Genomic DNA, 13,703 nt, shown 5'->3' with positions numbered 1-13,703 from the left:
TTTCAGAAAATCTTTTGTCAAATATATTTTGGTCCAAAAGCTGATTAGCAAAAATATAGGCTGTGCAATCACAATGGTCACAAGGCATCACATATTCCTACTGCACCTATTCAGCCCTAACAGTGTATTCAACTTCTATAGTTGGAATCTCGAGATCACACATTTAAGGCTATCGAATTGCATAAAGCAGCTGAAATGCAGTGCTATATTCTACGAGTAACACATAATACCAAGCTGGTTCTTCAATGGAGTATCTAATAGTAGTAGTAGTCAAATTTGACCAAGCACAGACCATCAATCTCTACTGATCTTTAATTCTAGTCTGGTCCCAGATCTGTTTGCGATCTTGCCAACTCCATTGTTGTCACTGTCAAGACAAAACATGTTTGCCATGACAATGTGTGAAAGGCAGTCGGTATGGTAGCACAGACAGACTGGCACTCAAGCTACTTTTATCCCCATCATTCTTGAGAAGTGCTTCTTTTAAAAACGCTGTTTGAAAAAAAAGTGCAGCAATCAATATTCAAAATAACACTTTCAGTCTAACAATTGGTTCTGGTCCCAAGTCCAATCATGATAGCGAAATGCTCAATGTTTCCACTATATTCATTCGGCAGCAGGGAACCACCGCTGCAACATTTATATATCATTTCTGCAGAAGCACTTTTAAATAGATAAGTAATTGGCTCAATGACTAGAAGTCTATGGGAACAGCTAGAATGTCCCGTCACCCCAGCTACCCTTGCCACCCACTGCTGAAATTCTAGGGGAAACAGACTCAATATGATCCAAAGTGAGATGATGATGAGGGACGTTCATGTCAAATCCCACAAGGCTTTCCCTTTGAGACAAAGTGCTCTGATATTTACTGTGGGGTTCACTACATTGATATGTTCCCATGTCCAGTTATATTAGCATACTCACTCAGTAGATCAGACCAATCCAGGGTCGTGTTCAGTAGCACTAAAATAGCCATGATTTCTTACTGGACAAGTTCAGGTAGTTAGTATCTAGTCATTGGTAGTGTTGTACCTTCCTGTTTCAAACCTTTTCTCCTGTCTGGTGCTTAATATGGACATGACCCAGGATTTCAATTGACTGGGTTAAAGGGTCAATCAGGGATTCAAACAACAAAAAAGCAGTCAATGTATCAATCTCAGGTTGTCCCATTAAGTCTAATCAATCCTTTTCAGTGTAACATCTCTAGGACACAAGCAGCAGTATTAGCTTAAGTACCCTTGGCTCCAAAGTCAGTCCGAGTTTTTATCACATTCTTCTCATAAATATCAGTCAGCAATACATTACAACAATGGAAAGAGTCTGGTGTGAGATCAGACTAAAATAATCTGTGTGTGTACATTTTTTGGGGCAATGTTTCATGATATAAATGTGTAGCAGAACAAAAGTTTAAAAAAAAAGATTCAAATCTAAATGGGAAGTAGCAGTGGTGGTTATAAACGTCCTGCTATGCAAAGATGTTGGAGATGAAATCCCGAAATCGCTTGGCATACTGTTCTGGGTGGACAGTGGAGATTTCAGCACCAGCCTGTAGAGAGGCATAGAGAAGGGATAACGTCAGACTGAACATCTCATATTAGGAATGAAAAGTATCAATGAAATGCTCATTTTACAGTTGAATTTGAACTACTAAGGTATCTAATATGAGATACTAATCTCAGATGTGATCAGCCCAACATTGGAAAACAAGGGTAAAGAAGACAATTGGGATTAGGTAACTTTCAATTATTTATGAACAGAGAATGATGTTAGAAAAGCAGTAATGGACACAGTATGCAATGAGAATTACATTGCATCTAATATCATAAGGTGGAATGAAAGCTAATTTCTCAATATATTCCTAGCATTCTGAATCTAAATGATATCTAATAGGACAGACCCTAACTAACCCCCCTTCTTTCTCCCTTTTCACTCACCCCATGCTTGACAGTTTTGGCTGCGTGAGCGGCTTTCTTCTTGGTGTCGTACTGTGTCAGAACGTCTATCAGACCCATGAAGTACACCTCCCTCTGAGGGGCTCCTGAGGGGGGAAACAGAGAGAGATGCAAATTAGTCACTGCTCAAAAACACAAATTACCCAAATTGCAGTGTAGCTGTAAATCAATGACAGGAGTAAAATCATAAGTGAATTCAATTCAGTAGGTAAATGGAGAATCAATTGCATGAATTGACCCCAACCATGTAATTTCACAACTTTGCCTGGAACTCACCAGGGGCACTCCTCATGGCGTACACATCCACGTAGGGGTCAAATTCCCCGGGCTCCAGGGGCTTGCAGGAGGCCATGTAGCCAGCGATGCCCTCAGGAGACGTACCGTAGGAGCCCATGTTAGGGGCCTGCGCCAGGCCGTTCTCAGGCTCCCCCTCTTCCTCATTGGACGGCTCCTCTCCTTCTTCCTCCTCCCTCTCAGCCCGCCCCACGTCGTGAATACCCAACAGCAGGCTGTAGTCCATGATCTTTAGCTTGACCAGAAACTACAGGGGACACACCAAACAATTACTATGGATGGAGATGATGATATCATGGTAACAAACAATGTTTATACTACCACCTTGTGGTAGATTCTTAAAATAGAATAGGAAGGCAGGTTCTAGAACTGAAAACATCCCCTTCGAGTTCCTTGGAGGTCACCTTACCTCCACATCTCTGTTGAGTTTCTCCATGACCTTCTCCTTCTGCTCCTCGTTCACGTACACCTTCTGCATGTTGTTTCTGAAGTCCATGTCCTTGTAAGTGGGGAGCTCTTTTACCTGAGGGACAGTTATGAAACATTGAAACAGACGCATGTGAATTTTCCAAAGAAAGTAATGACATGAATTTAGAAAATGTACTGTGGGTGCGTAATAAGACTAGTCCCTAAGAAAGGCAATTTCATATGTACACTACCGTTCAAAAGATTGGGGTCAGTTAGAAATGTCCTTGTTATTTAAAGAAAATCACATTTTCTGCCCATTAAAATAACATCAAGTTGATCAGAAATACAGTGTAGACTAGAGGTCGACCGATTAATCTGAATGGCCGATTAATTAGGGCCGATTTCAAGTTCTCATAACAATTGGAAATCTGTATATTTGGACACCGAGTTGGCCGATTTTTTTTTTTTACTCCTTTATTTAATCTTTATTTAACTAGTCAAGTCAGTTAAGAACAACACATTCTTATTTTCAATGACGGTCTAGGAACGGTGGGGTGGGTTAACTGCCTTGTTCAGGGGCAGAACGACAGATTTTCACCTTGTCAGCTCGGGTGATTCAATCTTGCAACCTTACAGTTAAACTAGTCCAACACTAACCACCTACCTCTCGTTGCACTCCACAAGGAGACTGCCTGTTAAGCGAATGCAGTAAGCCAAGGTAAGTTGCTAGCTAGCATTAAACTTATCTTATAAAAAACAATCAATCATAATCACTAGATAAACTAGTAATATCATCAACCATGTGCAGTTATCTAGCGTGTCCTGCGTTGCATATAATCAATGTGGTGCGTATCGTTGCTCCAATGTGTACCTAACCATGAACATCAATGCCTTTCTTAAAATCAATACACAGAAGTATATATTTTTAAACCTGCATATTTAGCTAAAAGAAATCCAGGTTAGCAGGCAATATTAACCAGGTGAAATTGTGTCACTTCTTCTTGCGTTCATTGCACGCAGAGTCAGAGTATATGCAACAGTTTGGGCTGTCTAATTTGCCAGAATTGTACGTAATTATAACATAACATTGAAGGTTGTGCAATGTTACAGGAATCTTTAGACTAATGGATGCCACCCCTTAGATAAAATACGGAACTGTTCAGTATTTCACTGAAAGAATAAACGTCTTGTTTTCAAGATGATAGTTTCCAGATTCAACCATATTAATGACCTAAGGCTCGTATTTCTGTGTTATTATGTTATAAGTAAGTCTATGATTTGATAGAGCAGTCTGACTGAGCGATGGTAGGCACCAGCAGGTTCGTAACATTCATTCAAACAGCACTTTCGTGCGTTTTGCCAGCACCTCTTCGTTGTGCGTCAAGCATTGCGCTGTTTATGACTTCAAGCCTATCAACTCCCGAGATTAGGCTCGTGTAACTGATGTGAAATGGCTAGCTAGTTAGCGGGGTGCGCGCTAATAGCGTTTCAAACATCACTCGCTCTGAGACTTGGAGTGGTTGTTCCCCTTGCTCTGCATGGGTAACGCTGCTTCGAGGGTGGCTGTTGTCATTGTGTTCCTGGTTCGAGCCCAGAGAGGAGAGGGATGGATGCTATACTGTTACACTGGCAATACTAAAGTGCCTATAAGAACATCAAATAGTCAAAGGTTAATGAAATACAAATGGTATAGAGAGAAATATTCTTATAATACCTATAATAACTACAACCTAAAACTTCTTAACTGGGAATATTGACGACTCATGTTAAAAGGAACCACCACCTTTCATATGTTCTCATGTTCTGAGCAAGGAACTGAAACGTTAGCTTTCTTACATGGCACATATTGCACTTTTACTTTCTTCTCCAACACTTTGTTTTTGCATTATTTAAACCAAATTGAACATGTTTCCTTATTTACTTGAGGCTAAATTGATTTTATTGATGTATTATATTAAGTGTTCATTCAGTATTGTTGTGATTGTCATTATTACAACCCCCCAAAAAATTTAAGAAAATAAAATTGTCCGATTAACCGGTATCGGCTTTTTTTGGTCCTCCAATAATCAGTATCGGTGTTGAAAGACCTCTCGTGTAGACATTGTTAATGTTGCAAATGACTATTGTAGCTGGAAATGGCTGATTTTTTATGGAATATAGGCGTACAGAGGCCCATTATCAGCAACCATCAATCCTGTGTTCCAATGGCACGTTGTGTTAGCTAATCCAAGTTTATCATTTAAAAAAAGGCAAGTTTATCGTTTATCATTTAAAAAAAGGCTAACCAGAATAGAAAGAGTGAGAGGCCCCGGTGCACAACTGAGCAAGAAGATACGTACATTAGAGTGTCTAGTTTGAGAAACAGATGCCTCACAAGTCCTCAACTGGCAGCTTCATTAAATAGTACCCGCAAGGTTAGTGCCAGTTTGCCCTGTTCTGTGAAGGGAGTAGTACACAGCGTTGTACCAGATCTTCAGTTTCTTGGCAATTTCTCTCATGGAATAGCCTTCATTTCTCAGAACAAGAATAGACTGACGAGTTTCAGAAGAAAGTTTTTTGTTTCTGGCCATTTTGAGCCTGTAATCGAACCCACAAATGCTGATGCTCCAGGTACTCAACTAGTCTAAAAAGGCAATTTTTATTGCTTCGTTAAATCAGAACAGAACAGTTTTCAGCTGTGCTAACATAATTGCAAAGGGGTTTTCTAATGATCAATTAGCCTTTAAAAATTATAAACTTAGATTAGCTAACACAACATGCCATTGGAACACAGGAGTGACGGTTGCTGATAAATGGGCCTCTGTACACCTATGTAGATATTTCATAAAAACATGTGCCGTTTCCAGCTACAATAGTCATTTACAACATTAACAATGTCTACACGGTATTTCTGATAAATTTGATGTCATTTTAATGCACATAAAAATGTGATTTTCTTTAAAAAACAAGGACATTTCTAAGTGACCCCAAACTTGTATGTTTGGGTGAGATACACATTCTTAGTCTCCTTACCCGCTCTTTGTCACTTGCTTCACGAGACACCAGAGAGCCCTGAGTATCAATAAAATAACAGGTTAATAGGCAAGATCAGGGATTATATGACCGCTGAGTGGAAATAATGAAGTGGCTAATGAAACAAGAATTTTACAACAGGTGAGTCTAGGGTAACTTTACCTAAATGCCCAGGTTTCCCAGAAATCCCGGTTGGAAGATTCCCGGAATAAGAAGGGAATAAGCAAAAATCATCCAATCAAGAATTCTGGAAAACCTGGAAGTTTGTGTATATCTAGGTGTGTGTGTGTCTCTCTCACCTTGACGTTGTACTGTGTGTGTGTGTTTTTTTGCGTGAGTCTCTCCCTCTCACCTTAAGGTCATACTTCCTGTGCACCACCAGTCTGTGACTAAACATGTTCCTCATGACGATCAGGTAGGTCTCCTCATTCTCCACACCCACGCGGTACATCCCCAGGAACTGGGGCAGCAGAGTGCTGCCGTGGCACTTCACTATGTGCTGCAGCCAGGGAGAAGACAGGAAAGAATGAACGGCAGATAGACTATGGTTGTGTCTGAAATGGCACCCATAGGGCCGTTGTCAAAAAACATGCACCAGTACTGTCCAAAGTACATTCATTATGCATTCACATGACTCCTTTCACCCCTGGTTGAAGATGAAATTGAAATGTTTTTCATACTGTTTTTCAACCAAACTGCTCTCTCCATCTCCCCATCTTACATCCTGTCACTCTTTCTCTGTCTCTCTATCCAGGTTACAAATGTGTCTCCACGCAGACAGATCTATTAAAAAAGGGACACACTTTAAACTGACCTCATTCAGAGTTCTCCTGACTGAAACACAATGTAGCTAGCAGAATGCTAACAAAAGATATGATGCTTTGAAGAGACTACTGTACTATTTATATTCCCCGCTTCTATTCTTTGGGGTCTGCATGGAGCCAAAGTGAGCGGCAGTGGCAATGTGGATGGGATGCAAGATAAACAACGCCCCCAGGACACATAAGCCAAGTCCCAAATGGCACCCTACATAGTGCACTACTTTTGCTGACCTAACAACCTTGAAGAATGAGTATCAATTAATTGAGGCAGCAGCACCCCCCTGCTCTGCAGACCCCACAACAGTGAGCATGCCACACCCACACTGCTCAAATCATAGGCAAATGGCTTTTTTTGGGCCTAATAATGATGTTGGCAGGAGACTGGCTCAGTATAAATTGTAGGTTATAGACTTATGGGTACTTTGTAATTATTGGCGGCTCTTCAGTAGCTCACTAGAAATACATGTAAATGTACAATCAGGGCTATCCTTAGGATTTTCTGACAAGGTGGTGCAGATGTAGGCATACGGTTTGGTAAGGAGGAGGGCCTGAGGGTGTCAATCAACTTCCCCCTCAGGAAGTTGGAGCATTTAGCATTTTTGAAAAATCTGTGACTGCCATTTCCTGAAACCTAGAGTCTTAAATTACACTGAACAAAAATATAAAATGCAACATGAAACAATTTCAAAGATTTTACTGAGTTACAGTTCATATGAGGAAATCAGTCACTTGAAATACATGCATTAGGCCCTAATCTATGGATTTCACATGACTGGGAATACAGATCTGCATCTGTTGGTCACAGATACTGTACCTTTAAACAAAAAAAGTAGGGGCGTGGATGAGAAAACCAGTCAGCATCTGGTGTGATCATTTGCCTCATGCAGCACGAAATCTCCTTCGCATAGAGTTGATCAGAATGTTGATTGCGGCCTGTGGAATGTTGTCCCACTCCAGATGCGGCAGGGTAGCCTAGTGGTTAGAGCGTTGGACTAGTAACCGGAAGGTTGCGAGTTCAAACCCCCGAGCTGACAAGGTACAAATCTGTCGTTCTGCCCCTGAACAGGCAGTTAACCCACTGTTCCCAGGCCGTCATTGAAAATAAGAATTTGTTCTTAACTGACTTGCCTGGTTAAATAAAGGTAAAAAAAAATAAAAAAAATAAAATAAAATAAAAATCAAATGGCTGTGTGAAGTTGTTCAATATTGGCGAGAACATGCTGTCGTACACATAGATCCAGAGCATCCCAAACATGCTAAATGGGTGACTTGTCTGGTGGGTATGCAGGCCATGGAAAAACTGGGACATGTTCAGCTTCCAGGAAGTGTGTACAGATCCTTGTGACATGGGGTTGTGCATTACCATGCTAAAACATGAGGTAATGTTTAATGAATGGCGTGACAATGGGCCTCAGGATCTCGTCATGGTATCGCTGTGCATCCAAATTGCCATCAATAAAACGCTATTATGTTCGTTGACCGTAGCTCATGCCTGCGCATACCATAACCCCACCATGCACACGCTGTTCACAACGTTGACATCAGCAAACCGCTTGCCCACAAGACACCATACACGTGGTCTGCAGTTGTGAGGCCAGTTGGATGTACTGCCAAATTCTCTAAAACAATGTTGGAAGCAGCTTATGGTAGAGAAATGAACATTCAATTCTCTGGCAACAGCTCTAGTGGACATTTCAGCAGTCAGCATGCCAATTGCACTTTCTCAAAACTTGAGACATCTGTGGCATTGCGTTGTGTGACAAAACTACACATTTTAGAGTGGCCTTTTATTGTCCCCAGCACAAGGTGCACCTGTGCAATTTTAGTTTACCTTTATTTAACCAGGTAGGCCAGTTGAGAACAAGTTCTCATTTACAACTGCGACGTAATGATGCTGCTGTTTAATCAGCTTCTTGAAATGCCAACCTTGCCAGGTGGAAGGATTATCTTGGCAAAGGAGAAAAGGTCACTAACAAGGAATTGAGAGAAATAATATCTTTGTGCATATGAAACATTTCTGGGATCTTTTATTTCAGCTCATGAAACATTGGACCAACACTTTACATGTTGGGTTTATATTTTTGTTCAGTGTATATTAAACAATGTAGCCAACACAGAAATCTTTTGTTTGATCCTAAATTAAATTGAAGCGGTCTCATTAACCACATTTCCATCCCAAGTTCATGCAAGTAGGGCCATACCGTATATAAAAATAAATCACGACAGCTGTGATGGAAACAAGTTGTTTTGGTACAATTTTATAGGCTGAAAGATAATTTGTTAGTTCGACATGGTGGGATCTTTTTGTGTCAGTAAGATGTGAGAAAAAGGGGTGGAAACACCTTTACGTGCAAATATTGATATAACAACCATCATATCGAAGAAAACGCGATGGTATGGTGTGTGGTCCTCCCACTACGACTTGAAAAACCAAGCAGTTTATTAGGCTACAGATCAAATAAGTTATGATGAACTTCTCAGGGTGGTGAAAGTGCACAGTGATCTTGATGTTCCTTTTCTTATAAATATCGAGGGTTTTATTCTGGTGAAATGATGATTGATGCTTGACCGCCGTTTGACCCCAAAAAATATTCTCACTCTTATTCGTAATAATCTCATCAGGTAGACCACCCTACCTGCACTGTATCTGCAAGCTGTTGGCTAGAACCCACGTACCAAGACCAGAATAGGCACATTTTCTATTCAACGCAACAGTTGAAGATCCGATGGAAAACACACTGTACTTTAGATTTTAATTTGGCACATTAACATTTTCTTCATGCGGATTATAGAATATTTGCAGGAAGATCTGTTCCCAATTGAATGGAAACCTAGCTGTTGACACTCAAGATTTTCAAGGTTAAACCTTTTCAAGGTTAAATTTAGGGAATAATGATTATTCTAATTAATAGTTATCTTTATGTGGATACCAGTGAACATTTAAACTGGGTTAATTTAGTTTGGGGAGAACATTTTGAATAATTCAATTACTGGATGCAATGTAGAAGTACAGTTTACTGTAGGCTATTTAGAATATGAAACAACTGAACTAGGCCTATAGGAGCTTGTTACAGACCTCCGTGCCTGAGCTAGTCCAACAAGGCCAGAAAGTGTTCTTGCTTTGGGTGCGTTCGTAAATTCACTATGGCCATCTACTCTGATTTCAGAGCACTCTAATCTGACTGCCAGAGCGCAGAATAACTGATGAATTTACAAACGCTCAACACCCGTTGAATACGGACCGTGTCGGTAAACTTTTGCAAAAAAAGCGGCATGAAATTGTTGCCAGCAGCACAGTTGCAATCTCCAACGCTCTGGATAACATGAAAACAGCCTAACCAGCTCTGCAAGTGCAAGTAAAATGGCCAGAGTGAGGTGTGCTCTCATTTGTTTCTGGAAGTAGCCTGCAAGCTAGCCAACATTAGCCAGTTAACTTGGGTGCTTGACTGCTGTTGTGAGGTCAGAACGCTCGGATCAACCCTACTCCTTGGCCAGAGAGTCCAGTGTACGCTCCGAGAGCGAAACGCTCTGAATTTACCAACTGACAATGCGGTAGAGATCATTTGTCCTCACCCAAATCCTCGGATTAGCTCAACTCCAACTTCAGACGGTTGAGTCAAAAAAGACTAAATGTGCCAACTAAAAGACTATTTTTGCATATTTTAGGGTAGTTTTTTGTACCAGCATACTTTGACCTTGAATTGCGTGCATGGTACGCAAAATGTGTTCAGGTTGGCAGGTCTGCTTTTGACCAGAGCCCGATGGGCCATTTGGGATCCAACAATAGAGACGTAAAAATAAAAAATTGCAGTGGCACTGCAGACTCAAGAGCTCTGCTGCTCCGATGATAATAATTATAATAATCTGTTCATTCAGTCACAAATGACCCACGCAAGCAAATACATTCTAGCCTAATACGGCTGTTTAAATAACCAGGGCCTCAAGGTCAGAGTGCTGATGTAGGATCAGTTTTTTTTTTTTAAGTATAATGAATACGATTATGGACAAGGACGGCCTAATCCGAGACACAACTTTGAACACGAGCAAGGCAACTTGTGAATTTCTGGTTAGCAGAAGAACATCTGGTGAATGGAATGGCGAGTCCAAGGCTTTCAAATGAAATGTATGCCAAAATATTTTCCCTCTCTTTAGCCCGAATTGATTAATGCCAAGTTCAATTAGAATAGCTGCAAAACTGATGTGAAAAAGCATACTGACCAATGCATCTCCAAATATTGTCTCTCCTCGCCTAGTCGTGCAAAACATGAGGCATGAAGAACAGTCATAATAACACCCTATTACAATAACATACTGCAGTATCAACAGAGTACAGACCAGACCATGAGACAAAGTATAAGATGCTAATTTGCAATTCTAGGAAGCCCACAATGTTGTAATGCTTTTGACGCATCCAACCAAAGTTTTTGTTTATCAAATGTACTGTTCATTTGAACAAGTAAAGCATTGCAAAACTTCACCAAGATAAAGCGCAACCTTTACCCTCACTTGGACTGTATCACAAATGTCACCCATAGGGCTCTGGTCAACAGTAGCGAACTATAACGGGAATATGATGCCATCCATAGGCTTCGAACAGAGGTTGATTCAGCTGCCCACAGCCTGGATGTCATTACATTACCTGGTGGTATTCAGACAGGATGCCGTGCATGTCTGCCACGTCCTCACTAGAGATCTGCTTTATGACCAGCGTGCGGTCGTAGGAGGTCAGGAGGATCCCCTCCCCCTGGGTGTCCCCACCTCTTACAGGAGGGCTGCGGGTCAACGACACCTACAGGGATGAGAGAGAAAACAGGTGTGCTTGAAAATCAACTGCATGATGATAAACTTCATATTTATTGTTTTAATAGTCATTCGCCTTGTCCATCGGTGTGTCCCAATAACATCTCCTTTCTTCTGAAGTCTGCACTGGTCACTACTTCACACACACATCTAAAAGCATTGGATGGGTGAAGGTATGGGCTAATGGGAGTTTCCAAAGTTGTGTCAAACATAGCAACACTCATACCTGGTAGTCGAGATCCTCAATTCCGAAGCGCTCCCGAAGATTGCGGAACACTTGGGGACAGTATTCTTTAAACTTAAAATGTCCAGGTAGATTCTCTCTGCAGGGGAATGTTGAACAAATTCTCAACGACTTGCAGTGTTTACTCTCCCTCTTGCCATTCCTTCCCGGTGTAACATACCAAAATAATTTCTTACTTTTTGCCATAGGTGAAAGATGAGAATATGTAGCTCATTTAGTGACATAGGCTAATTATGTATGTATGTATGTAATATATATACACACACACACACACACACACACATACATATGAGAGAAACAGTATTGACAATAGTGCGCAAACATTACTTGTTGAAGAGGTGATTGTTGACTTTGATCTTAGTGTTTGCTCTGAAGTCGTCAGGCAGCAGCATGACAGGAACAGGCACTTGGTTTAGGTCATTAATCTGCAGACAAACAGAAATAAGTACGGTACTCCCATTAGCTAACGTTACTAGGCTTTCATAATGGGAAAACACATAATATGGGATCATCATGAGGGCTAAAGATGCAGTTAATAGATAGCAAACAAGATGGAAATTATTTTTATGACAGCCTGCCCTGTAGCCCGGTCATTAGGGACCACACTGGCTAACTTTTCTATCAGCAAAGCCCATACAACACACAGTCCATGACGCGACACACTTCAGTGTCAGCTGATAGTTAGCTAGTAGCCAGCAGCAAGTTGGTTAGTTAGCCTGCTGTTAGTGTTACTGACACAAACAACTCTAGCCAACGCGTTTAGCAATCAACCAGACATTAACCCAGTTAACTTGTTATCGTAATGGTTTGTTTAGTTAATGTTAAATTTCTACTGAATGCGCATAAATTAGTCAGTTAGCTACACTAACAGCTAGGTTTGATAACTAGCTAGCTACCTAGCTAGCTAACTGAAGTATATAGCTACTGTAGATAGCTAGTTAGGTAAGCTAGAATAACTAACATTGAAAACATAACGTTTAATACTCACCGAATGATTTACACCCCACATAAAAACGCTCAAGACTGGGCCACTGGCACGAAAGACCTTCACCTTTTGCTGCACAAAATGTTTCTTTTTGGTTTTAGTTTTTGGAGCCAATATCACCATAGGACTGGAAACAGCGTTGCCGCTGGACGCCATCGTAGAGCTTGCCTGGCTTTGACTTGCGTGTGAACTTTATTTTTTCTTCTCCCGATTCTGATCTTTCACAAACTGACTTCCCGGTGTCACTGCGTAATGTTACCGGAGCAATCCCGTCTGAATTCAGATCTGTATTAGCCTACATTTGTGCTTGTTTTAACACTCATTTTGGATTCCAAACTAGTCTTCTTCAGATATATTCCAGTCCAGCTAGTCTCAAAAAAAATATTGAGGAACTGAACTGCTGACCCCGGTTGTGTTGGTCCACCTGTGTGTTCAGGTGATGGACAGTTGTGAAAAGCCAAAGAGATGTTACAATCATGTCATGTGATCTTATAGGCGGAAACTTGTCCATTTCTTTCATATAAAATGTTACTGACTAGTGACTAACCGTAATGGGATACTAGAGCTGTCCTCACAGTTCTGCTACACTGTTGCAATGCAGAGCTTTCCTATAAGGAGAATAAAGTTCGACTATGAAAGTAAAGGAGCTAAATCCTGCATATGTGCAGTACTTGAGCTTTCCAAAGATAAATTCCATAGAAGACAAACATTACACTTTTTGATGAATTGATCATAGAGGAATTTTCTCACTAGAAAAGTTGCAGCCCTCATCTACCTATCTCAGCACAGCAGTGCCTATGAATAAATTTGACTGAAACAAGCATGTTGTCCGAATGATTCACATGATACACTCTCATCTCTCTTTGCTTATTAACTGTGCAGACCTACTCAAACTGAAACATGACAAGGGATCCATAAGATTAAGGTTAGTTTCCCAATGTTGCATAATTGTATTAGCGTTGTTACCCTTGCCTGGTGTTCTCCCCTTATTTTCACCATCCCTGGCCTTAGAGCAGCTCCAATGTCATGAGGTGTGTGCATCGCAGATGACACTATTCCCTATTTAGTGCACTACTTTTGAACAGGACCCCTATAGTGCACCAGTGCATGGCTTTTGACCAGGGCACCATATAGTGTACTACAGGGAATAGGGTGCCATTTGGGACACAGACCCTCCACTCTGTTAT

General features: G+C 41.0%; 1 protein-coding gene across 1 annotated transcript; it reads right to left on the bottom strand.

The window, feature by feature from the left end:
• On the bottom strand, positions 1-12,967 carry LOC139368449 (phosphatidylinositol 5-phosphate 4-kinase type-2 gamma). Its single transcript, XM_071107354.1, has 10 exons — positions 12,520-12,967; positions 11,859-11,956; positions 11,514-11,610; positions 11,127-11,276; positions 6,019-6,165; positions 5,667-5,705; positions 2,656-2,769; positions 2,229-2,493; positions 1,935-2,038; positions 1-1,546 (listed from the first exon to the last, which is right to left on the bottom strand). Exons 1-10 carry the CDS (start codon positions 12,670-12,672, stop codon positions 1,466-1,468), a joined length of 1,248 nt encoding a protein of 415 aa, XP_070963455.1. The 5' UTR covers positions 12,673-12,967; the 3' UTR covers positions 1-1,465.
• Positions 12,968-13,703: the final 736 nt, after the last annotated feature.

Source organism: Oncorhynchus clarkii, chromosome 16 (assembly GCF_045791955.1).
Source record: "Oncorhynchus clarkii lewisi isolate Uvic-CL-2024 chromosome 16, UVic_Ocla_1.0, whole genome shotgun sequence".
NCBI classification, from domain to species: domain Eukaryota; kingdom Metazoa; phylum Chordata; class Actinopteri; order Salmoniformes; family Salmonidae; genus Oncorhynchus; species Oncorhynchus clarkii.
This window is presented reverse-complemented; position numbering and strand designations above follow the sequence as displayed.

Excerpts from the sequence above, each read along its gene's own strand:
- LOC139368449 (XM_071107354.1), bottom strand. The coding sequence starts at position 12,672 with ATGGCGTCCAGCGGCAACGCTGTTTCCAGTCCTATGGTGATATTGGCT. Across the intron at positions 5,706-6,018 it reads ACAGGAAGTATGACCTTAAG|GGCTCTCTGGTGTCTCGTGA; the intron begins GTGAGAGGGAGA and ends ATTGATACTCAG. Across the intron at positions 2,494-2,655 it reads AACTCAACAGAGATGTGGAG|TTTCTGGTCAAGCTAAAGAT; the intron begins GTAAGGTGACCT and ends TGTCCCCTGTAG.